We start from the raw sequence: 16,870 nt of genomic DNA on the forward strand, positions 1-16,870 counted from the left end.
TGATCAATAATTTGTTTTTATTAATGTGGTTATTTATTCTCATAACAGTTATGCATGTATTGGACTATATAAAATAAATCATGAATTATGCTTAAAGTTGTAACCTTTTTCTTTTGTGGAGGATTCTGGGGTGTGCAATTTCCATCCATCAAGATGTCGTTATTGACAGTCCTTCCAAAGCCAGATGCAATTCCATCTTCTGACGTACAAAAAACAGATGCTTCCATAAACATGCCTCTTGCATCATCTTGAATCAGGCACTTTGACTCACTTATTCTGAATCCACCTCCTACTTCCAATTGATGTGAAGGTGTCAAGTCCCTCAAATTAGAATTCATTGAAAAATTTACACCTGTCCTGTCTGGGCTTTTTACCCATGTAGAATAAATTGTACCCCGACCACACTGAGCAGCTTCTAGTTGGCTGTTAGAATCAGTCCTATCATGTGAGGGGGCTTCCAAGTTTTTATGCAATGTACTTTGCTCAATTACTTCGAGTCCCAGCTGAAGGTCTGATACAGATTCCTTTTCTCCAGTGCACTGCCTGGTGACATCGGTCCTATTCCTTGGACTAGAATATCCAATAGTCTTTATTTCTTGCAGGCCCATTTCTGTCAGACTGGAATTTCTGAAAGAATTTAGTGCTAGAATTGTGGATGATCTGTCATATCCCTGCATGGAGAGGGGAAAACAAAAAAAAGGCATATAGCAGATATTATTTTTTCACAATATAACTTTTCTTCTTATACTACTACATGTAATATAATTGAGACTTCACTGGTGACTGCATCCTTAAAGCAGAATTAAATCCCTTTTAGTTATGGGAACAAATTATTTTAATCAGAATTAGACCACTTGCAGAGAGCACATTTAAGAGCCACGTTCAAAATGATGTTTGTGTTTGTTTTTGTTTTTTTTTAATGCCTTCCTTGCCGCCACCTTAACACATGAACATTTAAGGAGAGAAAAACAATCTCATGGACAGGCCAGTTTAAAAAAAATAAACATTTCTCATGTTTCTACTTTTGCTACATATGTTGATAGTTATAACATTTTAATCAAATGAAGATTTCTGAATTTGTCTGCAATATCAAAATACTGGTGTTAAATTTTAGATGTCAGCTCTTATGATACAAAGAAATCTCAACAGAAGCAGGGTTCCTGGTCCTAAAGAGCTTAAATGACATATGGCAGGCTCCTTTCCAAATAGTGCGTCACCTAACAAGGCCCAGAGGGTTCCCTACTACTAGGCCTGCCGACAGAGAGGCGGGGTCAATTGCGCAGGGGCCCTGGTAATTTAAAGGGGCTCAAGCAGATGGGATAGATATGTATTTTTTAAATAAAAATTAAGATAAAAAAAAAATCCAATTTCCTGCTGCTGCTACTCTATACAGAGCACCATCCCTCACTGTGACAGTAACAGTTTGCCAGAACGCTGCTGCACCTGCTCGTCTGGCAGAATGTCAGCAACAGCAGCCTGGGAACCGTGGAGCTTGCTGCCTCCTCTGGCTGGTCGGGAACTGCTGTGCCTGCCATGCTGGCTCTCTGGCTACAGGGCAACTCTGAAGAGGAACAAGGTCCCTCTGAGCTACCAGATTTCCTCCCCCAAGACTACAGGACTACAGCTCCTTGCCAAACACAAGCCAGCCAGTTCAGCCACCCAGTTGAGCCATCCTAAGTTTCCCCCTTCGCTGCCACTAGCTGCTATCACGAGCACAGGATGAGGGGCCACCTCTCCCACTCAGCCAAGGAACGAGGTGCAGGTTTTCCCTCGGCCTTGCCTCCTCGGAGATCTCCTGGTAGATTTGGTACATCATGCCTGCTGTCTCCTCATTGCTCTGGGTGATGATGTCGCACAGCACCAAAACGCAAGTACTGTATTGTATATTTTAACTTTGTTGGTCATATTCAGTTACATCTTGTATATCAGTTTTTTCTTTGTCTTTTACACATGAATCACATGAAAGCTTATGCTCAAATAAATTGGTTAATCTCTAAGGTGCCACAAGTACTCTTGTTCTTTTTGCAGATACAGACTAACACAGCTGCTACTCTGAAACCTGTAATGAGGTGTTTAATTAGCCTACTTGAGACTTTAGGTGTTTTTTTACTTTGTGCTTCTTTAAATGTTTTATATATTACTTAATATAATTCCATAATGTATTTATTTAATTGAAATATATAATTCAAAACAACAAATTCTACAGCTTATATTTAGGCTCACAATTTGTTTAATACTGATGCTGTAACTGGAAAAAAAAAGTTCAAGCAACGCTATAACTTACTTATAGAGGTTCTAATGTGTTACAAATAGGATAAAAAGTAGTGTCATAAACCTCAGCCATCCCTTTCTAGGGAGGCCACTGACTGTTCTGCTCCGGGGCCTGAAATTGCTATCGGCAGGCCTACCTACTACCACTGACATTTTAAATGTTTTCAGGAGAGAAATGCCATTCTAGGCATCATAGAAGGCTAGTAATTTAAATCTTAAATCAGACACAATACCACCTTATGTAAAAACTAGCTACATAATTAAAATTATACAAGCCCTGTGTCTAAAAATAACCAGTTATAAATATGAAGTATTTGTTTAAATGAGCTTTATAGTTCATATATTCAACTGACATGAAAATTTGACAACCATGTTAATTCTAACCTACTGATGTACTTAACAACAACAACATGTATCAGTGAATATTTTTTTCCACACAGTCAGAGGTACATTTTAAGTCATTTTTAAGACTCCCATTAGAATATACAAGGTAAATTTCTCAAGAACTGCCTTTAGCTGAATGTGTAAGACATAATAGTATTAGAAGTATGTATAAATAACCTTTACTGATCATTTCTAGACATTTCAGTGCTTAGAGTTTTGGAATTTTTTTTAATATTAACACTAATTAAGGATTGATTATTTCACCAACTTTAACTCTTAAATTTTGTTGCTGGTAATCTACAGAATAATGCACTGTTTATGACTGTCTTCTTCTGAAAGAAATTTCATTTATGTCTTCTCAAATGTATGGATCATGTTGCCCTCTAGTGCCTGTAGTTACAGAGGATCTAAGCTCTAAGTGGGACAAAGAAAGGAACAGCAAATGGAAGGGAAGTGGGAGAATGTGGAAGGATGGGGAAAGAATTAAGAAGGGGGAGCAGATAACAAGGAAGGGATAAATAAAGAGAAAAATTGGGAATGTGCAGTGCAGAAGTCAACAACCTGAGCTTGAAGAAAAATTACTTGCCACATTTTCACCAGTTGACTGATTTCTGGTTTGTTTACTATTAGTCTTGCAAAACAAGAGATTTTTCTGCTAATGAAGATGTACAGATGAATCAGCCGACTTTTCTACAGTTTCTCACAAAGATTCTTACCTCCTGACTGTAAGCTCGCCTCTTAATTTCTGGGGAACTGTCAGGTGAGGAAATATTCTGCACAAATAAGAAAATTAGTAAGATTCAAGTTCAATCTTAACATAGGGTGACAAAGAAATATGAGAAATAAGAATGAAACAACTTAAGTTTCCATTCTTCAAATTTGTGTAAGAAATGGTTTTGTTTCAATTTAATGGCATAAAAGTAACTGTTCCGTAACTGTTGTTGACAATAACCACGACATACGAAAGTTACCAGGCTATTAATTATATATTACAATGCAACATATAGAAAAGCACATCTCTGCTTCAATACTGTTGACCCTTCATTCTTTTCAGATTTTGAAAGTAAACTAATAATATCCAGATCTTGTTGATAACTGTACAATTTTTAGGCCCAGATTTTGCAATAAGATTTGTGCAAGTGGATGTGCCCAGAGAAGTAAATGGGGCTCAATACAAGCATAAGAATTCACCTAGATGGTTCCGATTGTTGAACCAGGGCCTTTAACAGTAACTTACAGTGTAGTCCTAAAAAGAAAAGGAGTACTTGTGGCACCTTAGAGACTAACCAATTTATTTGAACATAAGCTTTCGTGAGCTACAGTGAGCTGTAGCTCACGAAAGCTTATGCTCAAATAAATTGGTTAGTCTCTAAGGTGCCACAAGTACTCCTTTTCTTTTTGCGAATACAGACTAACACGGCTGTTACTCTGCAAAGTGTAGTCCTAATGAGCAATTTGGGGTTTAACTACATGGCACTGGTAAAACATGCCAGAGGGGTGTGATTTATAAAGGTCCTGTAAAGATAATATGTTGCATTCTAACTGCCCCTTGTAGACCCTGCTGGCACACTCTAAAAATCCAAACTAGGTACCTTTTAGAGCATGCCAGCAGGAACTACATGGGGCAGTCAGAGCACAACATGTTAGAGCACTTTACAAAATCATACCCCTCTGGTGTTGTTCCATGTAAACAAGACCTTATGTTCCACGAACAGAAACCAAGTCTGATAATCTTGGTGCTTAAAGCAACTGGCTAAAGAGTTTTAAGTGCAAAACAAGACAGTAATATATCTATTTATATATATAGATAGATATCAGAAAATGTCTTATTTAAAAGATGGGGGGGGGAAGAAGGGGAGTACATATTCATGTTCATCTGAAAATCTTACCTCAAAGTGCATGGCATTTCCATGTATACATGGAGTCACAGGGGTAACTGGTGAATATATGGGTTTGTAACCATTCCTACAAGTTTCATCTTCTGCTTTTATCCTAGGAGGGGTAGCAAACAATGACGGGTCTGTGGCAGTGGTATCAGCATGAGTTGGCGTGGCATATGGAGAAGGAGTAGGTGTGGAGGTTTCTGAATAAGCAGAATCCAGTAACTGATAGAGTCTTCGTTTTTTTAGTGGTGTTGTTAGATCTATATGTTAAATAGAAAAAAAGAGACTAGGAAACAATATTTTGCTGATCTGATAGTCATTCCTCCTCATTTTGTAAAGACTTGGGCATGAAATAAAGTTATAAATACAACACATTAAATCAGTCAGGCAGTCAAATTAAAGAAATGCCTCTCTCATGAAAAAAGTGTTAAACATGAAAAGTCAACTATAATCTTAACAAATTACTGAAGGCAGCAGACTTTAAGAACTGAAATTTTCAATATTAACTAAAATGATGGAAAAACATTATAAATTACCAAAGTTACAATAACGCATCAGTTACTACATCATGAACATTAAAACTATCAACATGTTTGTAACTTTGGATAGGAGACATTGCACACAGACTTCATATCCCAAGGTTGCTTAGTTTCACCACATTCTCATTAAATAAATAATTTTAAGACTAGGTAATTTTTCTGGGTTTTTTTTTGTGCAAGCAACTCTCCCATTGAAATTAATAGGCATTTTGGATATACAAGGACTGCAGGAATAGTCTATAACCTGAAAAATAAGTCTGAGCAGATCAATATAAAATACTTCCTCTAAACCAGTGCTACTCAAAGTGGTGGTCCGCGGACCAGTGCCGGTCCGTGAGCCATCAGCTGCCGGTCTGCGGGCACATTGGGGAAAAAAATTGCTGGTCCCCCACATCAGATAGCTTGAGAAGCACTGCTCTAAATCATATTTTCCCTCAGTGAAACCCTTAAAATTCTGAAGAATAAAAGTTATCCATATTTATGTGTAAATTTACACTAGCTGGAGTAATAAACTATAGTACACCACAAATTATTTTCATCCCATATTTCAAGTGTTCTAATATGACAAGAACAAAGAAAAGAGTGCATAATACCCAATATTAAGGAGGATTTTCCTATACTGTCCACTAGAACATTTGTTGTTTATATGGGGCGTTTATAGTTTGAAAACCATGTTTCCTCAGTAATTTAAAAAATATTAAGCTACTTCAAAAGATTAAGATGTCTTATAATATTTAGGTGTTAAAAACTTCACCTGGTAAGGAACAGCTGTCATTCAATAATAATGGACTTTTATTTTCACCATTGATCACAGGACTTCTAGATCTTTCTTGAGATGGAGAATTAAATCTGTCTATCATTGTTGAGTTTTCTTCTTCCAAAGCTTGCTTCAACCAACGCTGTCATAAAAAGCAAGAATTTTCAAAAATTAGATGTAATTTCATTTCTAATTGAAACAAGTTCTGAACATGCTACAGACAATAGAACAAGTTCTAAACACTGCAAGTTCCAACACAGGATTCATGCTTACAAACAAGAATTGTGATTAAATAAGAGGGAGTTGGGAAAAAAAGAAAACCCACAGAAACAAGCAATTTGCCTTTCGTTTTAAAGCCAAGTTAAGACAAAGGATTCATTACCTTCTTGCAAGAGCCAGTAATGTTTTCCATGGGTTCTTTTCTCCTCCTTTTTTCTGAAAGGAATGGTGAAGTAAAACGAATATAGTGCTTAGGAGTAGAATATACATGTGGACTGTAAGTGAGACCTGGTAAAGAATTCAATTGTGTAGCCAGAACTTCAGGGTCTGTAGTTATACGCAGAGGCCTTTCTGAAAGGCTGTCTATAGGCTTTCCTGTCTTCTCAATCTTCTCACTTAACCATTCACTGACCAAGTGCTAGAGAAAAAGGGGAAAATGTCAGTGCTTATAAAGTTATACATAAGAAATTGCTAAATGCTGCTTACAGAATGGTTTAGTATCTCAACCCTTCTGCATTTGGTAAATCATATATGCTTTTTGGCTCATACAATATATTGATATCTAGTTTTCTGGACTGTAAACTCACAAATCTTTAACATCTAAAGTATAGATCAGCTTGCAATTTCTCACTGATAATTTTCTTCACACTCCCTAAAATTCTAGCTAGCTTGTATGTTTCTTACCATCCTTGACATGGTTCTTTTTTAATCAGCCACATCATCGGTTTATGTTGGATTGTCTTTTTCATAGTGAGTATGAATGAAATGAGTTTTCATTTACAGAAGGCATTTTACATGTTAAAGTGTTGGGTGCAGTTTGCTTTTTCAGCAGATTCTGTTAATAGTATATAAAGGTTCATTAATTTATCATCCAGCAAATAGGTAGACTGGAATGAGACTAAATCACATTGTTATTTTAGCCTAACCATAAATCTGTCTTTCTACTGATGGTAACTTAAAATGTTCAATTTACATTTCATCAACATTTAGAAATTGGTTCTTCATTTACTCTATTATCCTCCCATCCCATCTAATAACACTGAGTTTATATTCAATTACAACATCAGCGCAATTACATACATGTGCAAACTCTTGAGGCAACCTAAAGGCCAAAGATCATCATAATAAAATGCATAGTTTTGATAACTGGTGAAATAATTCAATACAAAAAGATCTAGATATTAAATACTGCTAAACTAACAAAGTGGAATTGTTTACATGATTTTGAACTAGTGCTGGTTCTTGGTGCTGGTTCTTTCATTAACATTCTTGAAAATTTTACGCCGATACTTTGTTAAATTCCTACTGTACTCTTTTTTTTCCTGTTTGTACAGCATCTGGCATAATGAGGTCATGGTCCATGACTGGGGCCCATAGGCACAACAATATTATAAATAATCGTATCTGCTGTGAAGTTGTATAGATTGAATGTTCTTAGGACCATACATATTTTGATTCCAGAGTATATTTCAAGACTAACCTCTAAGCCACTAAGCATGGGAAAATGCTTAATATGTATAGGTCTTCATTGTCAGATTTCATTAGTGTCCTGTCTTCAGCTTAATTTATTTTCACTGTTCTAATTTGAATATATTCCCCTCCTCCCAAAAAACCCCCAAACAAAATGTACTCTAAAAGTTGAAATACACCACTAATGGCACTTTCTCCAAAGTGGCTTCTCCACATATATAGAATTGCAAAAAACCCTAAGTCCTACAAGGGGATTTAGCTCCAATCACAGGAAGCAAGAAGGCTGAATTCCAATATGTATATCACTCTTTTCAATAACTTCCAAAAGTGTTGCATTTTGTACTCCAACCTGTATCTCTAAGTCTGTAAAGTGGTAAACCATAGTAGAGAAAGCTACTCCCTCCAAAAAGATGGTAAAATCTCTTTACTTCAAAACATTGCTTGAGAGCAGTATCTGCAGAGGCTGTTACACCAAGCTTGAAATGAATCAGTGAAAAAGCATTGATAGAGATGGTTGGGAAATTATCCCACCCCCAAAAAACTGACAAAACCAAACTTTCACTTTGCCAAAAACTTTTTGTCAGAAAGTCAATACTTGAAAAAACATGTTTAAACATGTTTCAGAGTAACAGCCGTGTTAGTCTGTATTCGCAAAAAGAAAAGGAGTACTTGTGGCACCTTAGAGACTAACCAATTTATCTCTAAGGTGCCACAAGTACTCCTTTTCTTTTTATGTTTAAACATGTCCATTTAATTGAAAGGTCATTTTTAATTTTAAAAAATTGACAAATTTTCCAATTCACTTTAATAACTGGGTGGCCCAACAACTAATCAGAATGCTTAAGTATATGCTTGCAATAAAAACTGTTTTCAAAAAAGAACTAGATAAATTCATAGAGGATAGGTCCATCAATGGCTTTTAGCCAGGATGGGCAGGGATGGTGTCCCTAGCCTCTGTTTTCCAGAAGCTGGGAATGGATCTACCTGTTCTGTTCATTCCCTCTGGGGCACCTGGCATTCGCCACTGTCAGAAGATATGATACTGGGCTAGATGGGCCTTTGGTCTGATCTAGTATGGCCATTCTTATGTTCAGTCATGTAGGATTTTTGCTTCTCATTCCCCAGTATGGTACAGCCCTCAATGGGCTATGCCTAAACTACACTTTTTCACCTAAAATTTTCTACCGCTACTAATACACTAGAACGGTTGATATGGGGAGAAATGCTAGTGTTGACCACCCACCAGCATTTTAGCTATCCTGTCATTTAGACTTACACCAAAATGCCTTTTTAAATCAAAATCAAAGTCTCTGATCCCCCAAGAATCAAGTCACCTATTTTAATCATTATTTAAATCAGCATGTAGAAAACCTTAATTTAAAACACTGATTTTAATCTTGTTTTGCATTTGTATTTTATTTTGCTAAAGAAATGTTCCTTCTCATTGGATGGGATAACCACTAAAACATGTTGCTTTGCAAACAAATATAGACATTGCACTAATATGGTATTCCTTTTTGCTAACCAAGATACACTATATCTACACGTGTTTATATAAGCAATTACATAATTTAACATGCATTATTCAAATTCTTAATGTTTACACATTTTTATATTGGAACATGACAAATGGCACATTTCTTATTTACTAGATGATAATCTTTTTCTCGGGATTTATGTCAAACTGCATCTGGATAGAAACTGGAATTCAATTAAAAGTGTACAATACAGCATTTAAAAATTGTTCTTATTAGCTGAAAATTCCTTAAATGTACTGAATACATTAGAAAAAAAGTTCTAATTACAAAACAAGTTTTGATAAACTAACTAACTGATTTATGAAACAATGGGAGCATTAATTGTCTCTGGTTGCCACTGGCGCTTGCTGGGGACATTTGAAAATCCTACATGGCACCTAACTGTTGCATCTTTAGCCACCTAAGTAGCTTTGAAAATTTGGACCCATGTTCTTTAAATTTTAGAATTAGTAGATCTTATCTTCTCCCACCTGTTTTTTATTTACTTATTGGAAAAGGAAAATAAGCTTTCCTGCTTTTTCAACTTCCAATCTATTTTTCAACTTTGAATGAACTACTCCATCCACATGAAGAAAATAGTCTTTCATCTATTAGCTAAACTGAAACCGAAAGTAGTTAGGGCAAAAACTTCTTTGAACAACAGAAACTGGAAGTACTTACATTTTGAAAATTGTAAATATCCAATCTTATCTCCATTTTAAAGACTGAAAAGAGAGGTACGTAATGCAGTACAGGACACGGCAACGTATTTATAAATGCTTGAGTTGACTCAAAAGTTAAAGATGTGTTTTCTCCCTAATTTATTTTATATATAGATATATAAAATTTAAAAAGTACCCTTTAACTTACTAAAATTTGAGGAGGGCTTATTGTTGTGGCATATTTTTTATTTAAAGGATTTTAGCAAATTATACTGCAATTAGGGTTTACCATAGGTTGTCAATTTTAAATTTATTTTAAACAGTTATTTTTTTAAAACAGGCAAGTCTATTTAATTTAAATAAAAACACAATTTAAGTAAGAAAAATCCAAAATTTGTATCCACGCTTCCCACAATGACACAATAAAGGAATTTGAGAAAGGACATCTAGAATATTATGGAGTGGCAAATGGACTCTAGTTTCAGGCATTGATTTTTCTTCAGACTTCTCAGGTGTCTTTTACTCCTTTAAGCTTTGGGTCACAAACAGAGAAGATAAGAAATAGCTTCTAGCTTTCCTTCACAATAGGAGCTAAAAGGTGATTTAAAAGGTAGGCATCTGCAGTAAGCAGAGCAAAAATATCCCTGGGGGTTTAGGATATACTGCTTCATTGCTATGCTTTGGTTTTGTGATGTGTGGAAGGGTAAAAAGATACCTTATTAAATAATGCAAGTTAACTGAATTTTTGGAGTTGTTTACTAATGGTGTCAAAATACTGAAACTGGTCTAGCACTATTTTCTTCCACATTTATATTAAAAATAGGGTTCTTCGTTTTCAGTTTTTATTTTATTTAATTTTTCCCAGGAATTTATCAGTGTTTGTTACCACAACAATAAAAACAGGTGAAAATCAGTACAAAAAACTAGTAATTTTTCTGTGTAAATACTGGGGTTTATTTTGGTGGACAGAAAGACATGGAGAAAAAAGTATTCAGTAGATGAATACTTTGAATTCCATTATTCATCTATATGATCTGCTGCAAAACTAAAACAGAACTCAAAACATAATGCCACCTCTGAGTTTAAGAAAACAATTTCTCTCTGATCCCCAAATAAAACTTTTCATTTGAATAAACAGTTTACTGTTGTAGACTTAGAACTATTAGCCTATAAATATTTACATTTAATAATTGGGCCACACCACTTGCAGCGCATACACTCAACTTCATCCTTTTCTCCCTTTAAAAAAAAAAAATTGAATGCTTCCTTGTGTTCTCAAATGTATTCTCAGATTTTCATTTTCCTCCCATTTTAGTGTGTCAAATTTTTAAACTGTTATCTGCTAACAGCTTGAAATGTATACATGGTGGGCATGAGATTCATCAGTATATTCAGATGCGCATGCTACTTCAGAGTTCGAGTGCGTGCCCTGTGTTTATTGTGTGTATCTTCTACACTAATGCATAGCCTTATTTTAACGGGCAGCTTTGCATATATACACACAGACTAATGTATCGTATTTTCCTAATAAAACAAGTTATTTTTATATATTTGAATGATACAAAAGCGAAAATCAATAAAAGCTGAATAATACTTTCTGTAAAACCTGGGAATTTTTCAGTAAAAATTGGTTTAAACTGAAAACGAAGAGGCTTAATTATAAAGAATACTTTCTTTAAATTTTGAACATGCTGCACAAGTTGTTTAGAGAATTATTATCTTTCACAGTGCAAGATATTTTGAAAGCTGTTTTAATTAGTGCTGTAGGATATCTTTACAGGTTATATGTAACATGTTACATAAAAAATGGAAGTTCCTTTGAACACTATTCCTAGTACTTTCAAGCGTTTAATTTTTCTTGAGATCTTTTAAATTTAGCCAACTTGAAAGCCAGCCTTCTCAGCAAAAGAAAAAAAACAAACAAATAAATTGAAACATCCTGACACAAACAGTTAAAGTTAAAAACAAGTTAAATCTTATCACAAAGCAGAACATAAAATACATCTCCTTTTTATTTATTAAACTTTGATTGCTTGACTTTGCAATCTAAGTAACTTTCTTTTAACAGATTTCATATACGTAATATTTGCATGGGCAAAGAAATTTGATTAGCAAACACAAACTCCAGAATTATTCTGCAAAATGTACTTCAGAAGTTTTGTAAATCCAAAGAAAAAATGGTTACCTACCGTTCGTAAGATGTTCATATTCTCATGATGTGTTGCTCATGTTCATTCCATTCAAGGTGTGCATGCGCCCACGTGCGCAGTAGTCAGAGACTTTTGCCATAGCAGTGTCCGTAGGGTCAGTAGTGGCGCCCTCTTGAGTCCTGCACTCATGCGTTGGTATATCGGGCACCGCCGACCCTATGCCCTCTTGGTTCCTTCTTACCAGTGACCAACAGAGGGGCGAAAGGGCAGGTAATGGAATGGACATGAGCAACACATCTCAAAGAACAGTTACGAAAGGTAGGTAACTGTTTTTTCTTCTTCGAGTGCTTGCTCATGTCAATTCCATTCTAAGTGACTCACAAGCAGTGACAACGGAGGTGGGCTTGTAGTTCACGTTTTGCAGCTTGCAGCACTGTTCTTCTGAAGCCAGCATCGTCCCGGGCCTGCTGGGTCAGCACATAATGGGATGTAAACATGTGGACAGACGACCAGGTAGCAGCTCTACAGATCTCTTGGATCTGCACATGAAACAAGGCGGCCACTGATGATGCTTGCACTCTAATCAAGGCGCACTTGACTAATCATCGGTGGAGGCACACTCGGGAGCTCGTAGTAGTATCAGATGCAGATTGTGAACCAGGACTAAATCCTCTGAGCAGACACTGGATGACCTTTCTTCCTGTCTGCCACAGCAAAGAACAGTTGCATTAACTTATGGAAAGGCCGTGTCCTGTAGATATAAAAGGCCAGTGCCCTCCAGACATCCAAGGCGTGTAACCTGCACTCTCTTTGGAACTATGGGGCTTTGGAAAGAAGACCAATAAGAAAACGTCTTAGCTGATATGAAACTGGGAAACTATCATGTGCAGAAATGCCGGGTGCGGCTGCAACTGGATTTTATTCTTGTAGAACACTATATAGGGTGGCTCCGACATAAGCACCCTGAGCTCTGATACTCTGCAGGTGGATGTAATTGCCATCAGGAATGCCACCTTTCAGAAGAGAAGGAGAAGAGAACAGGAAGCCAGAGGCTCAAATGGCAGTCCCACGAGCCTCGACAGCACAAGGTTCAAATCCCAGGGAGGGACCGGATCTCAGACGTGCGGGTAAAGACCTTTCAGGAATCAGGCCTTCAGGTCATGAGCGAAGATTGACCTGCCTTGGAATGGAGGGTGGAAACCTGAAATAGCAGCCAGTTGGACCCTGACTGACAACAGTGAATCCTTGGAGTTTGAGGTGCAGGAGATAGTCCAGGATCACCTGCAGGGAGGCCTGTTTGGCCCAGAAACACCGATCCAAGGCCCAGCACATAAACCTTTTCCACTTTTCCTGATAGGTCACTCTGGTGGAGGGCTTTCTGCTACCCAACAAGATCAGTTGCATTCAGGTCGAGCATGCCTGCTCATCCACAGTTAGCCACGCAGCAGCCACACTGTCAAGTACAGTGCCTTTAGGTTCTGGTGCAGGAGACTGCCGTGATTCTAAGACAGCAGGTCTGGCCAGAGAGGGAGTTGCAGTGGCTAGGCTACTAAAAGGTCCAGCGGCATGCCGAACCACTGCTGGCAACACCACTCAGGAGCTATCAGGATAACCCTTGCCCTGTCCTGCTTGATTTTCACTAGGACTCTGTAGATCAACGACACTGGCGGGAAGACGTACATCAGGGCCCCGACCACAGAAGTAGAAAAGCATCTGACAGGGAACCCCTGTCCACACCCTCGAGCGAACATAACATGACATTTTCTGTTCTGGGGGGATGCGAAGTTCCCCTGGGAAATTCCCCAATTTCAGACGATCATACTGGCCGCCTCCAGATGGAGCGACGACTTGTAGCGAGACGAGAAGGTTCTGCTGAGGCGATCTGTTAGCACATTCTTGGTGCCAGGCAGGTATCCAGCTACCAGATGAATGGCATGCTGCACAGAGAAGTGCCACAGGTTGAGAGCTTCTTGGCAGAGGGCTGACGACCTGGCTCTGCCCTGTCTGTTGATGTAACACATTGCGGCGGTACTGTCCATGAGGACTTGCACCACCTTGCCTCTCAGGTGGGGCAAGAAGGCCTGGCAGGCCAGGCGAACTGCTCTGAGCTCCCTGATGATGTGAAGGGCCAGATCATCCCACACCCATCGGCCCTGGGTGCTCAGTTCGCCCAGGTGGGCTCCCCAGCCCCAGTCTGAAGCATCAGAGACCAGGGTCACAGAGGGGACTCCCTGCAACACCGATCCAGTGTCCAACCACCAATCGAGGGACAACAGGATTTGATCTGGCACCCTGACCATCCAGTCTAGATCGTGTCAGTTGGGGCTGTAGACTGATGCCAGCCATGCTTGCAGAGAACGGAGGTGGAGCCGGGTGTGACTGACCACATAGATACCAGCGGCCATGTGGCCCAACAACCGCAGACCGGTGTGAGCTGTGGTGAGCGGGCAGCTTCTCACATGGGAGATCAGATCAGACATGGTCTGAAAAAGCACCTCCGGGAGGAAGGCTCTGGGCTTGCGTGGAGTCAAGAACCGCTCCAATTAACTCTATGCATTGGACCAGTTTTAAGGTGGATTTTTTTCCTCGTTTATCAACAGGCCCAGGTCATGGCAGGTGGAACACACCAGATCAAGGTGTCTCTGCACTTGGTTCTGGGACCTGCCTTTGATGAGCCAGTTGTCGATGTATGGGAAGACCTGGACCCCTCGGCATCTGAGGTAAGCAGCCACCAGCCCCACACATTTGGTAAAAACCCTTGGGCTGAGGAGAGGCCAAAGGGGAGCGCCGTAAATTGGAAATGGTGTTTGCCCACTATAAACCGGAGGAAATGCCCGTGACCTTGGAATATGCAGATGTGGAAATTGGTGTCCTTCAAAGCAAGGGGAGCATACCAGTCTCCCAGTTCCAGGGAGGGGATGATGGAGGCCAGGGAGACCATGCGAAACTTCAACTTTTGAGAGCCTTGTTGATGTGTCGTACGTTCAGAAGAGGCCTGAGGCCCCCTTTTACCTTCAGGAATTGGAAGTAGCAGGAGTAGAATCCCTTTCCCCTCATGTACCGAGGGACCTCCTCCACTGCAGCCAGGCGCAGGAGGTTCGCAACCTCCTGAACGAAGAGTTGCTGGTGAGATGGGTCCCAGAAGAGTGAGGGAGGGAGGGGCGGCCAAAAATTGCAGGGTGTAACCGTGAGACACTATGTACAGCACCCAACGGTGCAAGGTGACTTGGGATCAGGCCAAATGGAAGGAACACAAGCGGTTGAGGAAAGAGCAGGGTGGATCCTGGACGGTGAATGGGGCATTACTCTCAACCGCACCCTCAAAATGAGCACTTCCGGCCACCCATAGTGTTTTGCCGGACCAGGCTGCGCAGGTGAGCGGGGCAACGGTGGCCAGAACTGCCATGGCTTAGGCACAGGGGCGGCCAGAACCGCCTCCTCACTGCGGTGCGTGCGTTCCCAGCAAGCAAAGGGTGGCCCTGTTGTCCTTCAGCCCATGCAGCCTTGCATCAATCTGATCTTAAAAGAGACTGTTCACATCAAACAGGAAGTCTTGGATGGAGGTCTGAATTTCCTGGAAACAGACCTTCAGTCTGAAGCCAGGAGCTGCGCCTAATCACCACCGCCGACACAACCACCCTGGCTGCCGTGTCCCACACCATCTGGAGGGAGCACCTGGCAGCCACAGTGCCCTCCTCCACCAGGGTCCAAATTCTTGGGTCAACTCCTGTGGAAGGGACTCTCTGAACCTATGAAAGGAGTCCCATAAGTTAAATTCGTAACCGCCCAAGAGGGCCTGATGGTTCACCACCCAGAACTGCAAACTAGCCGTCGAATAAATCTTTCTCCCAAACAGATCCCACTGTTTGGCGTCTTTATTTTTGCGAGTCAAACTGGTATGCCCATTCGTCTCTTTTATTGGCCGCAGAGACCATCAGCAAGCGGGTGGGCGGGTATAGAGGTACTCTAACCCCTTGGCTGGGACAAAACTTCTTTTCAGCCCTCTTTGAAGTGGGAGGACAGAGGTTGCCAGAGACCCTTGGCAATCTTAAGGACTCCGTTGTGCACCGGTAGTGCGAGAGGAGTAGGGGTGGAGGCTGACAGGACGTTAAACAAGGAGTCCATCTGTTCAGCCATTTCCTCTGCCTCCAGGCCCAACTTCTCGGCCACCTGACGCAGCAGGGCCTGATGTTCTTTGAAATCATCGGGCGGGCTTGTCCTTGAGGGTCCCGCAATCACCTCATCCAGGGACGAGGACGATGATTGCACTGCTGGGGGAGGTTCTGGGGCATCTTCCCCTGTGGGGGAAGGAGGCTTAGGGGTGGGCACTATTCCCTCTGCTCCAACCAATGAGCGTGCCATCGGTGGTGCAAGCTGCTGCTCCAAGGCAGTGCCAATGAGTGGTGAGAAGTGGGCATCACCACAACCGGCATTCCCCATGTGCCCCAATAAGGCCATTTCACCTGCCACTGGCCATGCTGCCAAGTTGGTTCAGTCCATGTCGACACAGCCTTGAGTGCCCATTCGCACTCGTGCTGACTAGGCGAGGGGCTGAACTGGGCTTCCGTGCCGGAGGAATCCCCTTCCTGTGACCACGGTGGGGCCGCTGACACCTGGGTCTGCTTGCTGGGCATCACTGACAGGGACCAGTGCCCAGAGAGAGATGATCAATGCTGGTATCGAGGGGCCAGTGCTGGGGGGACTGGAGACACGATTGGGAGAACTTCCACAATTCGGGAGACCAGGACCTGCGCCTATAAGACTATCTGCGGGAGGATGAGTGGCATCTTGCTCTAGGCAATCCACGTTGAGATGGTAGTGACCGGGAATGTGGCATCTGTGACCGAGGAGCCCCACAGCATCCGGGATGCGGTTCCACTAACCACGACAGGCAGTAAGAAGGAACTAAGAGGGCAGAGTGTCGGCGGCGCCTGATATACCGACGCATGAGCACAGAACTCAAGGGGGCGCCACTGCCAACCCTAAGGATACCGCTAAGGCAAAAATCTCTGACAGCA

General features: G+C 40.7%; 1 protein-coding gene across 3 annotated transcripts in view; it reads right to left on the minus strand.

The window, feature by feature from the left end:
• KMT2E (lysine methyltransferase 2E (inactive)) overlaps window positions 1–16,870 on the minus strand; it is a 118,328-nt gene that overhangs the window by 17,722 nt on the left and 83,736 nt on the right. For all 3 annotated transcript variants that reach the window (XM_048836375.2, XM_048836380.2, XM_048836373.2), the window contains 5 exons: window positions 6,217–6,471; window positions 5,832–5,976; window positions 4,545–4,798; window positions 3,372–3,428; window positions 105–671 (listed from right to left, as the gene is read on the minus strand). In XM_048836375.2, coding sequence (XP_048692332.2) covers window positions 105–671; window positions 3,372–3,428; window positions 4,545–4,798; window positions 5,832–5,976; window positions 6,217–6,471 — 1,278 coding nt within the window. The remainder of the gene's footprint in view (window positions 1–104; window positions 672–3,371; window positions 3,429–4,544; window positions 4,799–5,831; window positions 5,977–6,216; window positions 6,472–16,870) is intronic.

This window comes from Caretta caretta, chromosome 1, assembly GCF_965140235.1.
Source record: "Caretta caretta isolate rCarCar2 chromosome 1, rCarCar1.hap1, whole genome shotgun sequence".
Classification (NCBI taxonomy): Eukaryota; Metazoa; Chordata; order Testudines; family Cheloniidae; genus Caretta; species Caretta caretta.